At 38.6% G+C, this 25,269-nt stretch overlaps 2 protein-coding genes across 2 annotated transcripts; one reads left to right on the top strand and one right to left on the bottom strand.

The window, feature by feature from the left end:
• The first annotated feature begins 1,188 nt into the window (after positions 1-1,188).
• Positions 1,189-18,649, top strand: pm20d1.2 (peptidase M20 domain containing 1, tandem duplicate 2). Its single transcript, XM_022677364.2, has 13 exons — positions 1,189-1,629; positions 4,199-4,285; positions 4,984-5,219; positions 5,323-5,409; positions 11,485-11,618; positions 11,736-11,855; positions 12,832-12,907; positions 13,039-13,100; positions 13,703-13,781; positions 13,856-13,927; positions 15,616-15,781; positions 16,198-16,297; positions 16,383-18,649. The coding sequence occupies exons 1-13, from the start codon at positions 1,410-1,412 to the stop codon at positions 16,510-16,512; spliced, it is 1,569 nt and encodes a 522-aa protein (XP_022533085.1). The 5' UTR covers positions 1,189-1,409; the 3' UTR covers positions 16,513-18,649.
• A 1,004-nt stretch (positions 18,650-19,653) lies between these two features.
• LOC103023698 (acidic mammalian chitinase) lies at positions 19,654-24,811 on the bottom strand. The gene is made up of 11 exons (XM_015605967.3): positions 24,691-24,811; positions 24,532-24,558; positions 24,207-24,411; positions 24,060-24,116; positions 23,770-23,935; positions 22,849-22,973; positions 22,191-22,314; positions 21,891-22,073; positions 21,115-21,231; positions 20,902-21,034; positions 19,654-20,158 (listed from the first exon to the last, which is right to left on the bottom strand). The coding sequence occupies exons 1-11, from the start codon at positions 24,713-24,715 to the stop codon at positions 19,791-19,793; spliced, it is 1,530 nt and encodes a 509-aa protein (XP_015461453.3). The 5' UTR covers positions 24,716-24,811; the 3' UTR covers positions 19,654-19,790.
• Between the last annotated feature and the right edge of the window lie 458 nt (positions 24,812-25,269).

The following is a 25,269-nucleotide window of genomic DNA, read 5'->3' as shown; positions in this document are numbered from 1 at the left end:
AGCTGCTGCACAGCTTAAAAAGCCTCAGCATGTCTCAAAAAAACTCAGTGACCAAAGAAGGAATATAACATGAGTGAATATTGGCAGTAAGTTCAAACTTAGAGCTCAAAAAGACGACAAGACCAACCCAGAGCTGCTACTTTTCTCCTGAACAGGTAAGCTAACTGGCTATAGCTAATTTAGTCAGGTAATTTATCACCGCCACTAGATGTGCTTACTAGGGACGAGCTGTCTCTCGCACGGGGTACAGCCAACCGCGGCGCTCCCTCGTGTAACATACAGTCAATATAACGCTAAATACGGGTGATACAAGAGTTTAGAGTTGCTGTATTTCAACTCTCTCCTCTCGCTCGTACTCTAAGTTCTCTGCCTCTCCAACTAGACTAAACTTTGGATAGATTGTGTAGATTCAGCCTGCTGAATTTGGCAACCCAAGTAACATTTGTGGCTGGGGAAGGGTGGGCGGGGCAGACTGCTCTCTGTGATGTTTTGAAATTGGACCGCTGTAGCCATTTCACACACTCGCTCTCAGTTCCTACAAAATGTACCTTTAAAGCAGCACTAGGTAAGATTTTCTTGATTTTTTAAAGAAGTAAAATTACAACTCACTGCAGCGCTGCATTGAGGTGTAATAGGAGGAATAGCGGTGCTCTCGTGTCTGTGCTGGGCTCCTCTGAGCTCAAACCAGACTCTGTACATTTTCAGAGGCGGCCGCAACCAACGCTCACGAGAACTGCGACCTGCTGTCCGACCTTTAGCTCTAACAGTTCTACAAGATCTACTGGTTCATTCTTTACAAACTAACATACAGACACTCTGGCAGAAGCTGGAAAGAGACCGAATATGTCTGTGGAAGCCAGAAAACGAGAAAGTGAAACTAATCCGCCTGAAACATTTATTACACTCTACAACTGTAGGGGGAGCCCACGAGCACAAAATCTCAATCCTACCTAGTGTAGCTTTAAGGCATGGGAATGAAATTCTAAGGTGTGGCCACGACTTATTAAGGCGTGGAAAAGAGTTAATTAATTCATAGCCATGAAGGCGTGGCCACAAGGTCCTTGTTTCGTAGGTAACAAAGCAAGCATCTCTTAGGGGTAGTGCACAATATTACTGCCTAATGAAGGTAAACAGTTCTGCATGCTGTCTGTGTTTAACTTGTGAGGTTTTAGTATACAAATTAAGAGTCTTTTGAGTCTTTTACTTAGAATTTTACATCACAATTTTGAACCTGATGTCATACAAATCAAACCAAAAAAGTGTGTTGAAAATAATTCGGTCCTGTAACTTTTATTCCAAAACAGTAGGGGGCGATCGTGCGCTACTCTACCTCTGTACACCCCCTCCCTCCTCACACACACCCCCAGCCCCACTCCTGCACCTGATAGACTGGCTCGCTTCCTGTGAAAATGACGGGTCACAGCAGCCCATGGAGAATAGTGAGGCTTGTGAAAGTGGCGTTTTTAACTGTGTTACTCATCGCGCTGATTGTGTTCAGCGTGGCCACAGTTCGGACTCTAACGTTAGAGGTGAATGCAGGACTGCAGCTCGCAGAGTGGGAGAAAACCAGCAGCATAAAGCCAGAGATCAGTAAACAACAGAGAGAGCTGCTGCTGCACAATTTCAGAGGTAAATAACTAATAAAAATCTGCAGTTAAAGCTCTGTTAACTCAACTGTGTGGAGACGAGCTAACCCCTGGTTTAACTATAAAACTGTGAGAGGAGTTTTAGAGCACTGAGAGAGTCTCACTCTCTCTGTTTAGAGTTTTTTTAAAAGGTTAGCTACTTAAATTGGTTAGTTATATTATTGTTTGATAACTATATTTAGTTAACCTGCAATATTCTTTAACAGCTCAGATTTTACAGATTTTTATTATTCATGTTTCATGTCTGGTGTTAGCAGACACAGTAGAGACTCAGTTCAGTCAAAGTCTGGGTTCAGGGTTGCCAGATTATGAGAAAAACTCCTCCCACAATAATTACATTTTCGACATAACCATACTCATTTTTTTGCTGACATCTGTATAAGGGGTGGGCAATATTATATCATATACAATATTTCGTGACAGAAATATCATGATATTAAAAATCCATATCGTGATAATAGGGATGTTTTGTCTTTAAGCTTCACGGTAAATAATGGACTACTTTTAAGTGTATTTATTGGATAATTGTTTTAGTTTGCAGTTTATATGCATGAAAATATTCTGCAATATTTTTGCTGCATTATACTATTTTATGCTATATTATTTATTTTGCCACATAATGATTATACTGTTGTACTATTATACCATATTCATAAAATTAATGAATTATTTTTCTGTTATCCTATATCGCCAAGTATATCGTTATTGCAACAATACCCTGAAATATCGTGATATTATTTTAGAGCCATTTCGCCCACCCCTAATCTGTATTGCCTATTATGTTGGGGTAGCCCACTTTCTTTCAATCCAATGTCTAAGTATTCTTAATATTATTTACTGTATTAGTAATTGCATTATTATGCCAGTATATTGACCTTAAATCAGTGTCATGAAATTGCCTTATTTCTGGGACAACATCTTGTTGTAATTATTATAATAATAATTGGTTCTCGTGATAGGCCTGCCAAAAAACTTAGCTATATTGGAAGCTAAATGTAGTCCAAATGTGTGTCAAATCATCTAATGAAATGTAGACAAATTAAAACAACGAAGTTAAGTTTTTTAATAAGAAAAATCTCATAGGTCTTCTTAATTAATACATTAAAATACGAAGTACTAGAATAATAAAGTGTCAAAAAGCTTTGAGGAATATTTAGATAGATTGCAAATGAGTAAATTGTATTGCACATGGAAAAATTGCAAATCTTTTAGCTCCAACTGTATCAACACTCCTGTCATACTCTTAAAAAAAAAAAAAAAAAAAAAAAGGATTTTAAGTAACAGTTGTCAGTGTTCACTTTGATACCTCTATATGTAGTAAGTGACTTGGATGGAAGCTAAAGTGTTCTTTAAGCACCAAACTTAAATAGCAGTCCTAATTATTAAAATACTTAATAAAATATTCAAATACTTAAATATTGCAAGTACAAATGTCTCTGCAATTTTCACCAGCTCAGAAAGCACTTAAACTTTAAACCTGGCAACCCGTAGTCTAACCCTTGCACTTATCACAGTGTATTGAACTTGAATTCAAATCATTGCTGCTACACAGTGACCTTGTAAACTTGTAACATGCAGATATAAAATTTTATATATATATATATATATAAAAAAAAAATAAATACAAAAAATGATACATAGTGTAATCTATGCAATCTAAATTTCAGTGTGTTCCAGGCCAAGTTCACGCAGTCCACTTAAGGAACACAAACACTCTGTTTTTGGCACAGCACAGCACAGACACTCTGAACAGAGTCTGTTTACATATGTCACTCATAAAAGCACAGAAACAGCCTTTGTATTCTAAAGCAGGGGTGTCTAATCTAATCTGTAGAGGGCAGGCGTGGCTGCAGAATTTCATTTCACCCAAGCAGAAGCACATGTGATCAGCTGTTTGGAATCAGGTGTGCTACTGGTTGTTTAGAATGAAAGCCTACAGCCCACCTGCCCATTTCATATAAGTATTGCACCCTCCCGTTTTAAAGGATAGAGTAGAGAATCAAGTACTATACTGAACAATTGCTCCGATTTTTCAAGAAAGCGGATAAAATTAAAAATGCAAAGATTTTTCTTAATATAGAATTACCAATTGGTTTTCTTTTTTCCTTTCATCACTCTGTAGTAGCCACTGTGCCAATATTTGGCATTATTAGGTGTCTAAGCTCGATTTTAAATGCAAAAAAAAGAATTCTTCAAAATGACCTCTATTGCATCTATTGCATCGACAATTTTTCTCATGTGGATCCTCTTGTTTAGGAGCCAAAATATAAATATTGCTAGCTACAAATGTAAGCTAATGCTACTGCTTATCTGTTTGATGTCAGCCAACCATCTTCAAGGTCAAATTTATTTGTAATGAATGTGATATATATATATATATATATATATATATATATATATATATATATATATATATATATAGTATATATAGTTTTTGTTTCTTTTCCTGAAAAACAGTTCATTTTTACCATTAAAATTAAGCTTGGACATCAGAAATCAGCTACTACACCAACAAATCTAAACATTTCTAACATTTCTGTTTAATTTACTAGAGGCCATTCGAATCCCGACTGTGTCATTCTCGGAAACGAACCAGAACACCACTGCTCTGCAAGAGTTTGACAAGCTACTGAGAAAAGGTTGGACAAAAGCTGCACAATTGTTTCTTTTCTCACTAGCAATTACACTGACATACCACATGTAATGGGACCGGAACTAGTGTCCCATGTCCCATGACTTGGTAAAGAAGGCTGCACTGACCTATGGGACTTCCTTCATTGAGTGTAGATGTGATTTCTGAGTCACATGTCTGATCACATAAACGATTCTAGCTGTTAAATGTCTTCACAGTTTTAAAAATGGAATGAAATACCATCCATCTGGCACCTATTATTATGTAAAGCTAAAGCTGTTCCAGCAGAGCCAGCTGGGGTTAGCAGCAGGCTACAGGCCGATAATACTCGCCTCTGAGCGGGAAATAGCAGTTAGCGGCTAATGCTAAAGCTACTCCAGCCCCAGTGCTGGAGAACTAAACTGAAACTTCTTTATAACGCTGCACTTTAGTGGAGTGGCTTTACTGCTCCTTACAACCTGACTGGTAGAATTCATAAATCAGTTGCACTCGATTAAAAGGGCCTTATGATTTTTGGGAAAATTAAAGAATTTTATTTGCGACTTATATTGCAAAAAATGCGTTACCTTTTAAGCTAACTCACAAGTGGTCTCATACAGTTACACTTAATGCTGAGTTTACATAGCGATGTCCCATGACTTTTGGAATGTCAGTGTAGATATTTTTTAAGTAAGTTAGTAAGACTTGTGTTCTTGTCTCCATCAGTCTTTCCAACAGTTTTCTCATCCAGACTTGTTAAACATGAGGTGGTGGCCGACTACAGCCACCTGTTCACCGTTCAGGGGACTGAGCCGAAGCTGCTGCCCTATATGCTGCTGGCACACATCGACGTTGTCCCAGCGAATGAGGCGGACGGGTGGGAGGCCCCTCCCTTCTCCGCCAAAGAGATGAATGGGTTTATTTACGGACGGGGGACCATAGACAATAAACAGTCAGTCATGGTACGCGAGCCTGCAGGGTAGAGCTTTCTTTTTGTTGCTTAAAACAATATTACGTTTGTTCAGAAGAAACTGCTACTGAATATGATTACATCTTTCCTTGAAGGGGATCCTTCAGGCACTGGAGTACTTGTTGCAGCGAGGATATGTTCCACGGCGAGGGTTCTACATTGGCCTGGGTCACGACGAAGAGGTCAGCGGCTCTGTACTTTAAGTGACCCGTGTTCTACATTGTTACTGTGTTAAATTTTCCTCCCTGTGCTCCAGGTATAAAGATTTGTGCAGTTTATGTGCCGCAGTTTATTTTTATGGTACATTACGATGTACCCTTTTCTCTTTATTCATTATCATTAAATTGCCTGTGTTTTTATGGGCCTTTAAAACTGATATACAGTGCCTACAGAGAATCATTACAGCTTTTAAATGTCGCCATCTTTGTCTTATAGCCCAAAATAAACCCCTTCCATGAAAATGTAACTTTTTCTATTAAACATTTTCCACAGCAAAAAGTGGGCCTTCACCTACCTCTAGGTATTAACATGTAAAAATGGAAGGGTAGAGCTTAGTGCTGGTTCATACGGTATACCAGAGGGTAAATTAGAACCAATATGCATGTTTCACATTTCCCCATACCGCTAGAGGCGTTGCCATACAAAAGCACGCTAACAGCGCTAGCAAGCTAACCCATGCCCGTTAGCATAACAAGCTAATACACTGTAGTAACGGCAGCTCAGCTCTGTGGAACCTCACGCTTTGTCCTGCCTGGAGAAACATGAGAATAGAACTCCTGGAGCTTCTGCTGCTGCTCCTTGCAATATGAGTAACTATAGCCCTTTTAAATATGTCAATACTGTAGTTTGAATGTATGAACCAAGGGAATTGTGGTAAACTGATAAACATCTGATTAAATACTTTAATGCCTCTAATGGCTTAAATAATAATATATTGTTAATTGATATAAAACATACTGTTTTACTTGTGCAATAGAGAGTAGGGCTAAATGGTAGGGACAAGAGATGAAATTAGGGCCTTAAAGTTTCTGAAATCTTTGTGTATGTTTTTTTGGTAGGTCTGTTACTTGGCAGTTGAGGCAATGGACCATGAACATAGTGTTAGGCTGTGCTTCTGGATTCTTGTCGAGCCAGTATCAGATTGTGGTGGTTTTGCTATTGTTGTTAGTTGAGTGAGTAGTAGTTCCTGGCTGAGCCCTATGCATAACCCCAGCTGTTAGGGGCAGGATTTGTCAATTTCCTGTATTATATTACTTGATATCTAGTTAAGCTAGTGACTGCTGTGAAGAGAACAGTTGACAACAGAGGAAAGACCCTGTGACAGCATGGAAAGACAGCTGACAAGAGGGAATAGACCCTAACGGTGCTGCCATGGGCTGGCAATCCATGGTAGCAGCCACCATGGTTAACCATGTGTGTGCAACCAAGCAAGCTACATTGAGAAAGAAAAAAGCAATACCCCAGGAGTCAGCGAGAGCAGGGGTGGAAGATGACTCACAGGCGGATAACATGGTTACGGACTCTGGAACGGACATGACTACGAGAAGTGGGTTAAGCATAGAGGCAGGTGGGATGGTAAGTGGAAAGGAGTTGCTGACCTGTGTGTGTGGGTGGAGCAAGGTCACATCAGTGAGAGGGCTGAGGATACACCAAGGAAAGATGAGGTGCTTGAGTGAAGGAGTGCAGGGGCCCCGCATTGAACAATACTTTGAACAGAATTGTTTGAGTCAGTCGGCTGAAGTCCAGCGGCAGGTTACGTGCCACAGTCCGCAGGATATCAATACCTTTGATACTAGGGAGGCTAACTTAAGCACAGAAGGAGTGGAGGATGAAGGAGGTGTTGATAGGTCAAAGGCTAAGGGAAAGCAGATGGGTAGGGAGAAAGGAATCGGTCAAAGATCCAAAGTTAAATGGCCAGGCACAGGAGACAAGATGGCATGGAGGAGTATTAATGATGATTTGAAAGGTATGCTTGAGGGTTTGAAGGGAACAGCAGAGAGTAAATTGAACAGGCTAGGTAAAGTCATTTATGATTATGGAATGGCAAGATTTGGTGTTGTGCAGAGGAACGTAAAGTGTCAAGATGTAGTTAAATCAAGGCGGCAGGTAGAAATAGAAAAACTGGTTAAGGAATCAAGGTTACTCAGAAAGAAGTGGAAGAAGGGGAATGAGGCAGAAAGAGAGGGCATTGAGTTATTGCAGGAGGAGTTGAGAAGTAAGTTGGTAAAATTGCGGAGAGCAGAGGCTATGAGGAAAAGGAGGAAGAAGAAGGAGCGTGCTAGGAAAGAGTTCTTTAGAGATCAATTTAGGTTTGTTAAGAGTCTGTTTAGTAAGGAGAAATCAGGAAATCTAAAGGTCGGAAAGAGGGAGTTGGAGGAGCACTTTAAGAGTGTTTACACAGAGAAGGAAAGGTCTAGCGACCTGGACCTACCAGCAGACATGCCGCCGTTAGGTGATATAGAGTGGAAGATGGATGTTAACCCCCCTAGGTGGAGTGAGGTTCAGGAGGTGGTGAAGGCTGCAAAGGCAGGTTCTGCCCCAGGGCCAAATGGGGTTCCATATAGATTATATAAAAGTGCACCAGATGTTTTGAAGTTTCTATGGAAACTAATGGCTATAGTGTGGAAGAAGGGGATTATTCCAAAGGAGTGGTGCAGAGCAGGTGGTGTTCTTATCCCAAAAGAAAAGGATTCTGTGGCTATTGATCAGTTCCGTCCCATAAGCTTGTTGAATGTGGAGGGTAAGATCTTCTTTAGTGTGGTTGCACGTAGACTAGCAACGTACCTGAAAAGAAATAATTTAGTTGATACGTCTGTACAAAAGGCAGGAATTGCAGGTTTTTCTGGTTGCATAGAGCATAATAGTATGATTTGGCATCAGATTCAAACAGCAAGAGCCGAGAAAAAGGATCTACATGTGGTGTTTTTAGATCTGGCTAATGCTTTTGGTTCGGTACCGCATGCATTGTTGTGGAAGGCATTCAATTTTTTTAGGGTTCCAGAAGAGATTTCAAGGTTAGTTAAAGCCTATTTTGAAGACATACAGTTTTGCTTTAGTGTAGGGGAGTGTGTCACATCTTGGCAACGACTGGAAATAGGTATAATGGCAGGTTGTACAATTTCACCGCTAGCGTTTACGATGGCAATGGAGGTGATTATTAGGGCTTCTAAGTGGGTCGTAGGCGGGGAGAGGCTGCATGATGGCACCCGGCTCCCACCAGTTAGGGCGTTTATGGACGATATGACAACATTAACGACCACGGTGCCATGTACCCGGCGACTGCTAGGGAAGTTAAATGATAATCTTAGGCTGGCTAGGATGAAAGTTAAACCGAGCAAGTCTAGGAGTGTATCAATCGTTAAAGGGAAACTGATACAAGAAAGGTTTATGATGGAGGGAGAAGTCATACCATCTATATTGGAAAAGTCAGTTAAGAGTTTAGGTAGGTGGTATACTGCAGCACTGAATGATAAAGAGCAGGTGGAAGGGTTGAGGACAGAAATGGTGGAGGCCATTAATAGAATTGATAAGTCTTTTCTGCCAGGTAAATTAAAATTGTGGTGTCTGCAGTTTGGTTTGTTGCCTCGTCTAAGGTGGCCACTTACAGTTTATGATATTCCGATTTCTGAGGTTGAGAGGTTAGAAAGGGTTATGAGCAAGGCTATAAGGACATGGTTGGGGGTGCCGCGTTGCCTTAGTAGTGTGGCTTGGTGTGGGAGAGGGATGCTGGAACTGCCGTTGACGAGCTTGGTTGAGGAGTTCAAATGTGCTAAGGTAGGACGTGAAATGCAGTTGTTAGGGTCAAAAGACGGGCTGGTTAAAGCAACAGCACCAGTGACTAGGTCTGGGAGAAAGTGGAATGCTCGAGAAGCTACTCAAGCCGCAAGGAGGGCACTGGAGCACAGGGATGTTGTGGGGCAGGTGCAGAATGGGAGGGCAGGATTAGGTTTAGGTGATTCTTGGAAAGCATTCGGCAAGGCCACATCACCTGAGAAAAGGCGTATGGTTACAGGGTTTATTCGTGAGCAGGAGGAGGAAGCAAGGAGGGCAAAAGCAGCAGGGCAGAGTAAGCAGGGGCAGTGGATGAGATGGGAAAGTGTAGAGAAGCGGAGAATCACCTGGCGAGAGTTATGGGGATTGGATACAGGCCGTATAAAGTTTCTTTTGGGAGCTACATATGATGTTCTGCCAACGCCACAAAACCTTGCTCAGTGGGTGGGTGAGGATCCAAGTTGTAAGCTATGTGCAGGAAGTGGCACGCTGAAGCACATTTTGTCGGCATGTAAGGTGAGTCTATCCCAGGGGCGCTACACATGGAGGCATAATCAGGTACTTAGATCTCTCGCAGGTGCACTTGATAAGAAACGGTTAGAAGTTAATAACATGCCCGTGGTAGGTTGCAGTAGGGTAATCACGTTTGTGCGTGAGGGGCAGCATAGTGGAGAAACAGCACAGTGCTTAAAAACTGCTGGTAAGTGGGCCAATGCAAGAGATTGGAAGTTATTAGTGGATGTAGGTAGTAAACTGCAGATCCCAGAGTGCATTCTGGTTACAACCTTGAGGCCGGATGTAGTGTTGTACTCTGAAAGTAAGCGGATAGTGTATTTTATAGAGCTGACTGTTCCGTTTGAAGATGAGGTAGATGGAGCTTATGAAAGGAAAAGGCTGAAGTATACAGACTTGGTGGCTGAGGTGAGAGAGCGTGGGTGGCAAGCGTATTTTAGACCGGTAGAGGTAAGTACTAGAGGCTTTGTTGCGAAGTCTGCCACAAGACTGCTGTCTGAATTCGGAATTAGAGGTCGTGTGCTAAGGACTGTAGTGAAGGAGTTGTCAGATGTAGCTGAAAGATCTAGTCAGTGGTTGTGGTTCAGAAGGGCTGAGGCTGTGTGGGGAAGGGAGTGAGTTTGTGCTTCTACGGCAAGCTTGGAGGGGGGTGGGTCTGGGACGCCAGACTTCACTGTTGAGCCTTCTGGAGGTGTCGTGGGCCTAATTCAGCGAAACACTGACGAAGGAAGGTGCCTACCTGATGACCCCTGAGAAGAGCTTGCACTGAAGTTTGTGTTGGAGTTGTTAGATGTAGCTGAAAGATCTAGTCAGTGGTTGTGGTTCAGAAGGGCTGAGGCTACGTGGGGAAGGGAATGAGTTTGTGCTTCTACAGCAGGCTTGGAGGGGGGTGGGTCTGGGACGCCAGACTTCACTGTTGAGCCTTCTGGAGGTGTCGTGGGCCTAATTCAGCGAAACACTGACGAAGGAAGGTGCCTGCCTGATGACCCCTGAGAAGAGCTTGCACTGAAGTTTGTGTTAGAGTTTGGATGAAGGGGATTGGTGTGGTCCTGCTCTTGTAATAATTTGTCTCATGAGTTTTTGTAGACGTCTGAGTACTTGGCAGTTGAGGCACGGACCATGAACATAGTTCGCTATGCTTCTGGATTCTTGTCGAGCCAGTATCGGATGGTAGTGGTTGCTGTGTTCTGCTCACGCAACTTAAAATGTGATTTATTGTGTGTGATTGTGCTTAGGTAAGTGTGTTGTTGCCATAGTTAAAGGAAGTGAGCTTAGATTAAGGAGGGATTCTGTTTGTTCATAGGTTATTTTTTGGTAGGTCTGTTACTTGGCAGTTGAGGCAATGGACCATGAACATAGTGTTAGGCTGTGCTTCTGGATTCTTGTCGAGCCAGTATCAGATTGTGGTGGTTTTGCTATTGTTGTTAGTTGAGTGAGTAGTAGTTCCTGGCTGAGCCCTATGCATAACCCCAGCTGTTAGGGGCAGGATTTGTCAATTTCCTGTATTATATTACTTGGCTTGTATTTTTCAAATTCCAAATTTTTCCAATTCCAATTTTTCCAAATGGTTAGGATTTAAACAGGATTTGAGTTTTTTTTATAGGCGCTGTGTGTAATGTAAAGTACTTTCGTCTGATTGGCTGCCCTGTGCTGTGCCTCAATTGAAGCATAGTCCTGAATAACTGTAATTTAAACATAACTTGGCAGCAACCATTCGCTTTAATGTAACCTTGACTGTAAATTAGATAGATAAATGTACATTGAAGTTCAACCTGTTGCTGACACAGATGTGCAAATGCACATATGCAGCTTGTTTAGTCCCTGTTGCCAATAGTATAGAGTATTTGTAGCAAATAAAAAGTAATTATTGTATAAATCCTCCAGCATTGAGCTGTGGAGTAAACTGTATTAATGGTGCTCTATCCAATACTTTTGTGCCTAATAAAATGCACTTTTCTGCTTTGTCTCTAAAGGTCAGTGGCTATAGTGGGGCAGTGAATATAGTGAAAGTGCTGAAGAGTCGTGGGGTGAAGCTGCATTATGTTCTAGATGAAGGCCTGGCTGTGCTGGATGGGGTTATTGATGGTCTGGATGGACCAGCTGCACTGTAAGATCTTTTTTCACTAAGCAATTTCAATGCAACTTGCTATAAAAGAGCAACCTGTGATTTTCTGTGCTATAGAACATTAATCTTTTTTGTGTTTTGTGTAAATGCATGTTTTAGGATAGGTATCAGCGAGAAGGGGTCAGCTACAGTGAAGCTGAGTGTCAGCACCAAGCCGGGGCATTCCTCTATGCCCTCGAGGGAGAGCAGCATTGGCATTCTAGCTGCTGCAGTTACAAGGTGAAACAAAGAGCCTCTATACTGGATACATAACAATCCTTATTCTTGGCCATGACCTTTCACCTCCCTGAATCACATTCCTGCAGTTAAAGGAATAGTTCAGTGTTTTTCAGCATTTAACGTAATCTCTATCACACACATCTGTGTCAGCTCCCTCCAGCAAATCACTGGAGCAGCAGGGTTTCCATCATAAAGGGACCCTTTTAAAAATGGACGACTACACTCTTAACATATTTCCACAGTTTTGTTCTTTCATTTCTATTTCAAATGGTTCTTTATCAAACTAAACCTGGTTCTTGGGAGGAACTACTTAAAGAACCATTTGAAGCACCTTATTTTTAAGATTACATTTATAATTCAAGTGTTCTGCGTAAATGTTGTAGATTATATTTTTCTTTGAATAGAAATTAATACAAATAAAAAAATAATTTAAGAGCATTTCTATTGGTCTTGTCATCCAATATAAGCAGCTACTGGCTTCAATGTGGGAAAACTAAAAATAGACAAAAATGGAAATACGAGTTTTCTTGGACAGCAGCGATAGATATTCTGCTTTCTATAATTATTGTAATTTATGTTGTTCTGTACTAACAATACCACACCAACATCATATTGTTTGGTCTGATTGTGTGATGCAGGGTTGTATAAAGATTTTGATAATTTTTTTTTGCTGATTTTTTTCCCTTTTAGAAAGGAATAAGAGTTTGTTACTCTTCTAAGAGAAATACACATAGGATGCCATAACAACTGACTATACCATACTGATCACATAGATACCAGTTACCAACACTGTAGAAGATATCAAGAATACCATTGGAACAACATAGCACCTGCTTGGAAATTGTAACCACTTTAGCTGTGCAACCACTTTATATTTCTTTCAGGAAATATTTTGTTTTTTTGTTTTAGTTGTTAATTACAGTACATTTCACTAGCAAAACAAGCATAAATATCTTCTTTTTTATGTTTTCTGCAGGTTGGAAGAAAACCCCATGCCCAGACTGTTTGGCTACGGTCCTGAACGAGGCACTTTTGAACACCTGGCACATAAGGTGAATCTAGTAGAGGCAAATTCGGGGCATATTGAAGCAGTTTTATGTCAGTGTGTGAATGACTTGTTCATATTAATTGAGTTGCTTATCTTATTATGCTTATCTTTATCTCTCGTGGTTTTATGTTTCAGTTTGCCCTGCCTCTCAGATTCATCATGTCCAACCTGTGGCTTTTCACCCCCTTGATGAGCAGGTAGTTCATTTGAGATTAAACCAAGAGGATTGTGCATAACAGTTATTTTACTATAGGTAAGGGGAGTAAAATCATTGTAATGCGTGGCCTTGAGTGGTTTATTGCTTTTATGAAATGGCAACAAAATATAATATGATGTAAGTTCATGTAGATAATCTAACTAATGTCGCCTGGTAAAACTGGTCTATGATTGGTTTTAAGCAGAAAATCCAGGGTTTGATTTAAAAAGCACTTCTGCATCCACTCTACATGGTAGTCTACTTGTAAGCAGGTACCATTTATGCTTCTGCGTCATAAATGTGGTTAGCGGGTAATGCTAATGCTGCTCCAGCAGTGCTAGGCGGAGTTAGCAGCCGGGTACAGGCTGTGATTTATACTCACCTCTGAACGGCAAAAGAGCTAGCGCTAAGCATGGGTAGCGGCTAATGCTAATACTGCTCTAGTCTCGGTGCTGGAGAAGTAAACTGAAAGTCCTGTATAATTCTGTACTTCAGCAGAGTGGCTTTACAGCTCCCTACAACCTGACTGGTAAAATTCATACAGTGTTATTTGTATTTGTGCACTGCTGGTGAAACTGTACTAATCTGATGTGTATGTTTCAGAGTAATGGAAAGAACACCTACCACGAATGCTTTCGTGCGAACTACCACAGCTGTCACCATGTTTAACTCTGGAGTGAAGGTAAAATTACACACAAACACAAATTACCTATTTTATGGAGGCGTCTCACCACTCACCCCCTCCTTCCTGTGCAGGTCAATGTCCTCCCATCTCATGCCGAGGCCTTCGTGAATCTGCGTATCCACTCAGCTCAAACACTGCAGGAGGTAAGAGGTCACACTGTTGTCATGGAGATCTGGACTTTGTCTAGTCCAGTTCAAAGGGATTATATTTCTGTTTTTTTTTCTAAGTTAAATCAAATCTTTCAGAAAGTAAGATTTAAAGAACTCCGGCATAGATGCCACTAATAGTATTTATTGTGTGATTCTGTATATAATGTGAAAGTGTTGTTTGAAGAGTCAGATATAACTCCTCTAAATACTTTATCTCCACTGCCTCAAGATTAACATAATCATGGTAAAGGGTAGTGATGGGACGATACACTTTTTTCAGCTCTGATCCAATTTCCATATAAAACTAATATAAAACTGCAGATACCGATATAAATACCCATAAAAGGGCGCATTTAGTTTATTATAAGCTGATTAAGGTTACATAATGAGGCTGAAACAGACCACACAGCCCTTTTGAAGAGTATACACTTATTTATACAGTGCATTTAATGTAATCCATTCCAAAGTCATTTATTTGACACACTTTATATACAAACACACAATAGTTTTCTTTCAAATTAAATATTTTATTTGTTATTAAATATAAAAAATATATATATATTAAATATGTTAAATATTAAATACAGGGCTCTAGACAAATTTTTTGCACTGGTTGCGCAGGAGACTTTTATTTTGACATGTAGCGTAGTGGGTTAGCTGCAATGGCAATGGCAACAGCTAACCGGCGATGCTAACTGTATTTCCGAGCTGAATTAATCACTGTTTTTTAATAACAGATTGATTCCTTAGTGCTGGTTCGATGTGGATTATGGCTGTAGTTCACTTTAGTTAGTTACTTATTACATTCTCAATGCCGGAATGCAGCTGTCGGCCCAATGCTAGCTATGCTAACAAACTGCAGATTAGAGGTGGGCAATATTATATCGTATACGATATATCGTGACACAGAAATATCATGATATTAAAAATCCATATCGTGATAATAGAGATGTTCTGTCTTAAAAGTAGTCTATTATTTACTGTGAAGTGTTAGGTGCATTTATTGTATAATTTTTTTAGTTTCAGTTTATATGCATGCACTAAATATTCTGCAATTTTTTTTGCTGCATTATATTATTTCATGCTATATTATTTATTTTGCCACATTATTATTATGCTCTTATACTATTATACTATATTCCTGAAATTAATTAATTATTTTTCTGTTTTCCTATATCGCCAAGTATATTGTTATCGCAAAAATACCCTGAAATATCGTGATATTATTTTAGAGCCATATCGCCCACCCCTACTGCAGATGTTAATGGAGACGGCTAACGGCTAACTGTATTTCCGAACTAAATTAATCGTTGGTTTTAACAACAGATGGGTGTGTTTTGTGCTGGTTAGTGTTTGTAGATTCTGTGGTTTTATAGGATATGTGGATTATGACTATAGTTCACTCCAGTCTGTAGTTAATACCTTTATGACATCAGAATGCAGCTAACGGCCCAGTACTAGCTAGGCTAACAGACTGCTGGTGTTAATTCATTCAGCCCTCAGATGCTGAATTTACAAATATAATGTTTCGTTCTGCTGTTCGGCGTGAAAACTCTCAAATCAGCATTTTTTAGACCTTCGACACCAAATATGTTTTGGCTGAACAAAGGTACATTTTTCCTGGTGATCATTTACTTATATATAATTATTTGCACTCCTTCTTGTAAACTCTCTGTGGGTAGGTGCTGGAGCTGATCGAATCCACTGTATCAGATGAGCGTGTGAAAATTGAGCTGGTGAACGGATTTGACCCTCTACCCATCAGTTCCTTTGATGAGCAGTCGTTTGGGTTCCAGATTATTAAGAAGACAGTGCTGGACATGTTTCCCCAGCTAACAGTGGCCCCGGGTAAGCTTTTTTTTTTACTGTAAAATAGGCCTGCGTTTCACATTTTAACTTATTTAAAGCAATATTATAAACAGCACATCATTATCTATAGATACATTGTATCTGCACAGCAAAAAGTTTTACCATTTTCATTGCAATTTTTAAACAAAATCTAGGAATGTCAGTTATTTTCAATATCAGGCAGCCTTATATCAACACATCAGAAGTGTCAAAAGCACACAAAATCTATACAAATTCCAATGATTGAGCAGAGCACTGCCAGAGGAAATTGTTGTTCTACTTTATCCACTCTTAAACTGTGCTGGAGTTGTTGAAGAGCTACTTACATGCTTCATTTGTTTCTGAAGAAGCCCATTCTGTTTCTTAATCTCTACCTCCTCCCTGTTTCTGCTCAACTGCTTGTGTTCTCCTCACAGGGATTTGCGTCGGCAACACGGACAGTCGCCATTACACTGATCTTACCAAGGACATTTACCGCTTCGCCCCATCCTGGTTCAAACCAGGTGACGCTCAGAGGTGAGGCACTGGAATCGATTTAAAAATGTTAGGAAGGAGTGTCTGATTTTTAAATGCTTTCTTTGTTTTTCATTCCCCTGTTTAGATTCCATGGCATTAACGAGAGGATTTCCTGTAAGAACTATGAGGAGCTTGTGCTTTTTTACTTTCGGCTCTTCCAGAACTGTGATGTCAGAAGCTTACCCACACCTCACGGCAGCCAGCACGAGCTATGAGCCTGTAACATCCATTTCTTTCACACAGAAAGAGTAATCATTAATGTGATTCAATCTAGAATAGAACCAAAGTGCTTTATTGATTCCCAAGGCAATTGTGTATTCTATATTTGAAATTCTATATTTTTTTATTTTCTGATTGCACTGGACAAGATATTTTACTCAGGAATTATAGAATCATAGAAAAATGGTTTGAATGTAGCGTTAAGCTCTAGGAATGGCATTGATAATCTCTAAGCACTGTAATTAATGAGTCAAATTCATACAGTACAGGCCAAAAGTTTGGATACACCTTTTTATTCAATGTGTTTTCTTTATTTTAATGACTATTTACATTGTAGATTCTCACTGAAGACATCAAAACTATGAATGAACACATGTGGAGTTTTATGTACTTAACAAAAAATGTATTGGCCTCCACAGTCACCGGACCTGAACCCAATCCAGATGGTTTGGGGTGAGCTGGACCACAGAGTGAAGGCAAAGGGGCCAACAAGTGCTAAGCACCTCTGAGAACTCCTTGAAGACTGTTGAAAACCATTTCAGGTGACCACCTCTTGAAGCTCATTGAGAGAATGATGCCAAGAGTGTGCAAAGCAGTAATCAAAGCAAAGGGTGGCTTATTATATAGAAACTAGAATAGAATTTTTTTTTTTTTTTTTTTGTTATTTCACCTTTTTCTTTTTGTTAAGTACAAAAATCCACATGTGTTCATTCATAGTTATGATGCCTCCAGTGAGAATCTACAATGTAAATAGTCATGAAAATAAATAAGGAGGTGTGTCCAAACTTTTGGCCTGTACAGTAACTCACGGGCATAACAGCACTACAGCACTCAACATGTGCAGCATACTATTTTTTAATAAGTCTTATCCATAAAGACACCATTGCAGTTCATAAGCAACCCTGCCAGTTTCACAGTGTAATCTAATATACAATATCAGCAACCAAAACTGATATTTTAATGAGGTCATGCATATTAATGACGAAACCTTTTTTCTGATTGAGGAGCATTAGTCAATTTCTTTTTTCAGTTTTTACTCATTTAAAACTTGCGCATTATATACCTAATAATAAGATAAAGTTTGTGGCATTAGCATGAAGTGCATGAGAACCTGTTTTTTGGTTGGAGATAACTAGACATTTAATAGTGTTCTTGCAAAAAAAAAAAAAAACAAAAAAAAAAACTTGCAAACGCTGTGAATCTGTAAAATGCACTGAACATGCACTTAGAGAGCTAAGCTAAGTAATGTTTTGGGTGAACCTGCTTCAGAAAAGAAAAGAGATATCAGACTTTAAATAAGCTTGACTGTCAAACTTTTCGACTTTTTAGATCATGATTTATATCACAGTCTATAATTTTAATGGTAGGATACTTTTAACGGTGAGAGATAAAATATCAAAAAGAAAATCCAGAAAATACAACACATTGTAAACATGATATACATTTATTTGCATTTTGCATAGAGAAATTATATTTAATCCCTCTGGAAAACAAGACTTAAAAAAAACTTGATGGCAAAACCCTTGTTGGAAAGAACAGCAGTTGATGATGAGGTTTGTGCACATGTCAGGAGGAATTTTGGGTCCACTCTTCTTTCCAGATCATCTCTAAACCATTTAGGGTTTGATGCTGTTGCTTGGCAACTCGGAGCTTCATCCCCATTCATTACCAAATTAGTATTTTTTTTTTTGTGGCGGTTTCTTAGGTTTTAAGTTCACTTAGTTGCACTGACTTTACCTTTCTGCCAGCCTTTGACTGAAAATGAAAGAATTGCAAGATTGTTGATTGCAGTGTTTTGAATTAAATGCTTTTTATAATGTTGTTTATTTAATGATTGTAGTTGATTACTTATTACCTGTGATGGTTATGATGATGATGAAGCTAATGATTATAATAATGATGATTGTGGTTGTGATGATGATAATGTGACTCTTTTAGAGGTAGAAAATGAATTTATACATGGATGCAGAGGCCGGAAGAAATATTCTGAAGGGAAATATGTGCTTAGGCCTGAAAGCACAGTGACTATTTTAACTATTATGCTTCTCTTTAAATAAAGACAGATCTTTGGTTTTAATATATTTAATAGTACATGATCTAAGCTGATAATAAACACGATTCCCTTATTTGAAATGTGTTCACTCATGTTTCAGTCAGTTTGTTTTAATTTGTATGTCGTATGATTTCTAAAATGTGTTAAAAGTCCAGTCAAGTGGGGGGAAATTATATATATATATATATATATATATATATATATATATATATATATATATATATATATATATATATATGAGAAAACAGACCTGTCAGCTACATGTTTACGATCCTAATTTTCCAACACAAGGATATCAACAGCATAAGCCCTCACTTCTTTGAAAGAATGGACCAATGGAAGTGCTTCAAAATTACATAGCAGTATATACATAACAGTACCAGTCAAAATTTGGACACACCCCATGAACTTTGAAATTATCATCAAATATGGTTGATTTTACCAAATTGAAAACAATTGGAATATAATCAAGAGGAAGATGGATGATCACAAGCCATCAAACCAAGCTGAACTGCTTGAATTTTTTTGCACCAGGAGTGGCATAAAGTTATCCAAAAGCAGTGTATAAGACTGGTGGAGGAGAACATGACAAGATGCATGTAAACTTATTTATTCCACCAAATATTAATTTGTGAACTCTTAAAACTTTATGAATATGAACTTGTTTTCTTTGCATTATTTGAGGTCTGAAAGCTTTGCATCTTTTTTATTATTTCAGCCATTTCTCATTTTCTGCAAATACATGCTCTAAATGACAATAATCTTAGGAGAAATGTTTGTAATTTATAGAATAAAAAAAAAACAATGTTTGTTTTATTCAAAGATATACCACTAAATAGCAAAATCAGAGAAACTGATTCAGAAACTAAAGTGGTCTCTTATTTTTTTCCAGAGCTGTATAAAATATATAAGTTTAACATTTTGAACTGAATTACTCATATAAAGTACCTTGTCAGTGCTATTTATTATTTTGAGATGATATTTGGCAACTTAAACAGGTTATTTCAGTGCATGCCTTGCAGTAATGTAAAGCCAGTAGTTTATACATGCTCTGTATCATTTACTTTACCAAGGAAACGTAAAGTCAGCTTCTTTAATTAAACTTTATTTACAAATCATTCTGTATAGTCATACAAATATGCATAAACACACTGCAATACATGTCATCTACTCAGTTCAAAGTGCTCATGTGTGCATCCCATTATAGTCAGTACCCTGCGTTTAGTTAGGCCAGTTGCAGCATTTGCAGCTGTCACTGTAGACAGTGCCTGCAGGGCAGTACTGTACGAATTTAATGCCGTTAGCACACTGGATGAAGGACGTAGGATCACTAGGATTTGGGTAGATACCGTCAGACTTGCCCAGACAGAACTCAATGGTTGGAGGATCAGTCGGGGGAGCTGGTGGAGTAGTAGATGTTTGAGACTCAGGAGCAGTTTGAGTTGTGGTAGATGTTTGAGTTGTGGTAGATGTTTGATGTGCGGTAGATGTTTGAGGTGCAGCAGTTGTTTCAGGTGCAGCAGATATGCACGTAGTCGTCACAGGGATTGGAGCAGTGGTTGGAGGAAGTGAGGGCAGAGGAGGCAGATCTGTTCACAAACAACACAGACAAATATATTAATCAATCTTTTATTAATTTCTATTATACGTAGTGACAAAATAGTGATAACATAATTCAGTACATAATAAAAGTACAATAATCAGTCAATAAGTTGTTATGTATGTGTATTTAGATTGATTTACTTTAAAGGAGAACTCCTGTGTGAAATTTACTTTTGGTATAATACACGTTATAGAGTACTAAACTTTGTTGAAAAGCCCACCTCCGAGATCTAGTAATAAATCGATTTTTCCACCGTTCCAACCTTACTGAAGCCCAGTGATTTCAAGTTCAGCAGAAAAATAGCCAGCTTGATCATTTCCATGGCTGCAGCCCACTGTTTATGTGCTGTTGTCTATACCTGGCAAACCTGAGTGTGGAAATGGGACTGGGGGAATGGCAGTAGGCATATTCGGAGGCCATAACCCACACAGATTCTGTGACATATCACACAGTTCAAATAGGAAAATACTGGCTAAAGCTCAGAGTTACAGAATATATATATACATAATGGTGCTTTAAAGGTAAAGAAACCACTGTATTTTTAATTGTTTTTTTCCCTCAAATGTACCATTCTCGTACTGAAGCATGAGGTCCAAACTTCATCTGTCCTCAGCCTTGATTTGATCTCATCCTCTTCTATACTCAATCCCAAATAAGTACATAGTCTTCGTCTTTTATAAATGTCATGTCAGTCATTGTTTTACACTATAATAATGTTGTTTACTGTACCTGAATTCAGCAGTTTCTTGAGGTGGCTGATAAGAGGGTAGTTGCCCTTCCCACAGAACTGTCCTGCAAAGTCATCCAGATCCAAAGCCCAGACCATTGCTCCTCCAAATTTATTATCTTTCAGATAGCGGACCTGAAACAGGGAAAATGTTGTAAGATATGCCTAGAAATTGTGAAGAGCAAGGTTGACGACACACCTTTTTTCATACATACCTTTATTTCATAACTCTCTTGGGTGTCGAACCCCACCCACTCATTTCCTTTGGTAGCGTAAGGTACTTTCTGATCATCGATCCACTGGATGTTTGTTCCTTGAAGGAAGTTGCAGATCTAATGAAAAGGGAACATGAGTTACTAAACTGTTAAAGTTCAGCCCTAAAATACACTAGTAGGATGACACATTCGGTTTCCCTTAAATATAGTGATATGGGAATATATAGCCCAGATGTATTTTAATTTGAACCTTGAATCCAGTTTTCACTAATGTACTTTATCATTTTTGGAAGGTTACATTAGCTGTTTCCTTAAAGGGGCAGTCTGTAAGTTTTAGGGATTTGGGGATTTTAGAGACCTCTCTGGTGAGAATGTGTAATTGCACAGAGCATGTAGAAGTTAATGTAAATAGATTTCTGTGTGACATTTTATGTTTTTGAGTTTGTTGCGTTGTTCATTTTGTTCATTTATGAAATTGGAATTGTCAAAATCAGAGAGCAAATTCATTCAACAAACCTACCAGACCACTGTTTTTTTATATAAAATTAATTAGTATTGCAGAAATGGCTGTGTCACGACACTGATACCATTAAATTAAATATTTTGTCTTCTTCCTTCTCAGGAATGCTATTGCTTTCTATTTAAAATCATAAAACAAAATCTCAGGGACTGCTGCTTTAACTTTCAGCAAGAACAAAATTCAGGACTGGAAACTGAATTCTCTGGACATTTGAAGACCTGGGTAAAGCCCATTGAGCTACTGTGCGTATACTGACCTCATAGTAGGACCAGAATCCTGCCTCTCTGGTGTAGGTCCCGGCAGAAGCAGCACCATTGGCTGGAGCTCCAACTCCAGTGTCTCCAGATGTCAGACGAAATGTTCTGCCATAAGTGGCAAAACCCATCCTCAGCTTCTCCAGAGGGGTACCCTGATCCTTCCAATAATTCATAGCAAAATCCTGCAAAATAATTACGAAAAATATAATATTTAGGTTCATTCTGTATCCTACTGTCTCTCAGAAATCAAGATACTATTAATTTAAAGTACAAGTGAAGAGAATAATGTGTGTTTTTACAGTGTTGAAGTAGATAAGTTCTCCTTGGTCATGGGAACCGCGATACAGAGGGCTGTTGTGGCCAGTGAAAGTTTCCCAGGCCCCGTGGAAATCATAAGTCATGATGCTGATGAAATCCAGATACCTGAAAAAAGAAAATTCAAAACATTAGGCAACAGTGGAATTAAAGCGTATTTAAAGTATCCGATAATGCTGTAGAACATCAGCATCTGTGCTGAACAAATTTTAACATAGATAAACTAACTAGATAAAAAGACTCTTTTGTAATTAGATCAAAGTTGACCATCCCTGGAATATAATCAAGAGGAAGATCACAAGCCACCAAACCAAGCTTAACTTTTTGAATTGTTGGAGCAGGAGTGGCATAAAGTTATCCAAAAGCAGAAAACTGTGATTAAAAACCAGGGTTATTTCCCCAAATATTGATTTCTGAACTCTTAAAACTTTATAAATATGAGCTTGTTTTCTTTGCCTTATTTGAGGTCTGAAAGCTCTCTATTTCTCATTTTCTGCAAATAAATACTCTAAATAACAATATTTTTATTTGGAATTTGGAAGAAATGTTGTCCTTAGTTTAAAGAATTAAAAAATAGCAAAATCAGAGAAACTGAAGTGTTCTGGTATATAACAAACTTATATGCAGTGACCCATATCTTACTTGGCAATCTCAGCGATTTCATATCCAGCATCAATGGTTTCTTTTCCAGCAGCCACTGCAGCTGTGACCATCAGTCTGGGACGTCCAGTAGCCTTGCCTTCAGCTTCATAAGCCTCCAAAAGCTCCTGCAGGTCAGTATAATAAAAGGTGCATGAAAACCTCATAACACGGGTAATATATTTAAACACAACATGTACACAAGTTTGGGATCTCTGTTTATTTTGAGCTAGTATTATTATTACTTTTAAGATATAAATTTGCCAAAGTCAGAGCACACCTGCCCCTTTAAAGGGATTGGCAAGTGACACACTAATTGTTTTTTTTTTATGATTATTTCACGAAGTTAAGAGAATTTTGCACATTCCGAGCCACACAAGACTTATTTTTTGCACCCCTACGATACCAAAGATACACGGACACAGCCTAAACCCAGCTCCAGGGTGCTAAAATAGGGCCCTAAGGGTATTTTTAGAATGCAGGCAAATTTATTTGTTTCTGCAATTGTCTGTACTGTTTTTTTGCAGGTGATCAAAATGAATTAGCCTGTCTGGACATTTCAAATCTGTCTTAATGGTCTAAGACATTTGAACTGGTAGTCTGAATATAGTATATAATTGTATCACTGGAAAAGAACATTGATTCAGTTTCTATTTGGGATGTCTGATTAACACCTGATGGAAAACCTTATATATGCTTAAAATGAATGATTTTTCTTTGCAGTTCTGCTTGTAACTATATTTTAGTTTTTTTTTTTTATCTTGTAGTTTTGTACTTCTACTCAAGTTATTTATTTGTTTTTTTTTTGGAAAGGTGCATCTTCTGGCTCCACATCAAACTAACATTGCTTTATTTCTGATTAAAGGTGTAGGCTACTCTCGTGTCTGTAGAATTTGATGACAGTAAAACATCTGAACCACTGACCTTACAGAGCAGTGTGAATCTCTGTTTATCCTCTGCAGGGCTTCCACGGGATCCTGGATACTCCCAGTCCAGATCCAGCCCATCAAAACCGTGAGTTCTCAGGAACGTGATGGAGGACTGGATGAACTTCTGTCTGTTTGCTGGGGTCGACACCATGGTCGTGAACCTGTACACGCAAGTATGTATTTTTTATTTAATTTATATTTTTTTTACTTTCAAATGTCTGTGTTTTTTTTCTTTTTACACAGATCCATTAACATATTATTTATATAAATAAATATAGTTCTTACTGGGATGTACCGAAGTTCCATCCTCCCACAGCCAGAAGAGTTTTCAGACTGGGATTCCTGTTCAATTTATCAATGTGAAATCAAGGATTAGCAAGCCAGCTTAATAAAATATATAATATTATTAAACTTAAAGAAACAAAGACATACCTTTGCTTCAGATTGTTAAAAGATTTGTAGAGAACATCATCATTCCACTCGTAGGTGACCAGCTCGTTAGCATAATTAATGACGGAGAAGGCATAGATTAGATGGGTGCAGAGCTGAGGATCAACATTATCAGGCAAGTACTTCCCATTACTAGGTCTGTACTGGGACCAGTTTGTGAAGTAGCATATAAGGTCAGTAGCAGTACCTAAAAAAAATAATAATAATAATAATTAAAATAAAATATAAATAATTACACATAAATCTGTATATGTAAGTATATTAATTTAATAAAATGTTTCTCAAATTATGTGCACAGAAAACTCACCAAAATGCGCCAATAACAGGCAAAGGCCTAAAAAATAATAAGGAAAGAAAAAAATGAATAAAAAGTCATTATTAAATGACATTTTAAAAATGTCAATATTAAAGCTCAATGCAAAATGTCAAAATAAAAGCTCTACAAATGCGGCTCTACTGTACGTACCTGCCAACAGAGTCAGTCTCGTCATTCTGTTCTTGATGTTACTCCTGCTGTGATGTTTCCTGCAGTGAGCAAAAACAGAAATGCTTTTGGTTATATTGATTGCTAGTCCTACACAAGACAATGATTAACCAACACACACACACACACTCAGGTTTCACTAAGACGATCATGTGTCACACAAGTCACAGGTTATTGTGCAACCATGGCTATAAATGTGTAATGGAATAAAAGCATTAGTTCCACATGTGTTTATGACTTCTTTATTAGCTAACAGTGCTGAAATGTGTTAGCAGCACAGTTTCTGTTAATCATCCTCTAATCTCTTCGTCAGTGATCACAGTATGCTGCCCGCAGGATGATCTAGCGATACAGTTTTTTCTGGTTGGTGGAATATCCTCAGTCCAGCAGGGACACTGTGAGGTGTTTAAAAACTCCAGCAGCACTGCTGTGTCTGATTCAGTGTGTACCAACATGGCAGTATCACTGCCAGGGTTGCCAGGTCCAACAAAAATATCCAGCCCAAATTCAGTTTAAAACCCACCCTTCAGAAGCTAGAACAAATTATATGTCTGTGTCTAT

The sequence above is a fragment of the Astyanax mexicanus genome, chromosome 13 (assembly GCF_023375975.1).
Source record: "Astyanax mexicanus isolate ESR-SI-001 chromosome 13, AstMex3_surface, whole genome shotgun sequence".
NCBI lineage: Eukaryota > Metazoa > Chordata > Actinopteri > Characiformes > Acestrorhamphidae > Astyanax > Astyanax mexicanus.
This window is presented reverse-complemented; position numbering and strand designations above follow the sequence as displayed.

What these genes read in the sequence shown, in the direction of transcription:
- pm20d1.2 (XM_022677364.2), top strand. Translation starts at nt 1,410, where the DNA reads ATGACGGGTCACAGCAGCCCATGGAGAATAGTGAGGCTTGTGAAAGTG. An exon ending in CTAGCTGCTGCAGTTACAAG is followed by an intron (nt 11,856 to 12,831) that starts GTGAAACAAAGA and finishes TGTTTTCTGCAG; the next exon opens with GTTGGAAGAAAACCCCATGC. An exon ending in AAACCAGGTGACGCTCAGAG is followed by an intron (nt 16,298 to 16,382) that starts GTGAGGCACTGG and finishes TCCCCTGTTTAG; the next exon opens with ATTCCATGGCATTAACGAGA.
- LOC103023698 (XM_015605967.3), bottom strand. Translation starts at nt 24,715, where the DNA reads ATGACGAGACTGACTCTGTTGGCAG. An exon ending in AACTTATCTACTTCAACACT is followed by an intron (nt 22,074 to 22,190) that starts GTAAAAACACAC and finishes ATTATTTTGCAG; the next exon opens with GATTTTGCTATGAATTATTG. An exon ending in GATTCTGGTCCTACTATGAG is followed by an intron (nt 21,232 to 21,890) that starts GTCAGTATACGC and finishes CCTTTTCATTAG; the next exon opens with ATCTGCAACTTCCTTCAAGG.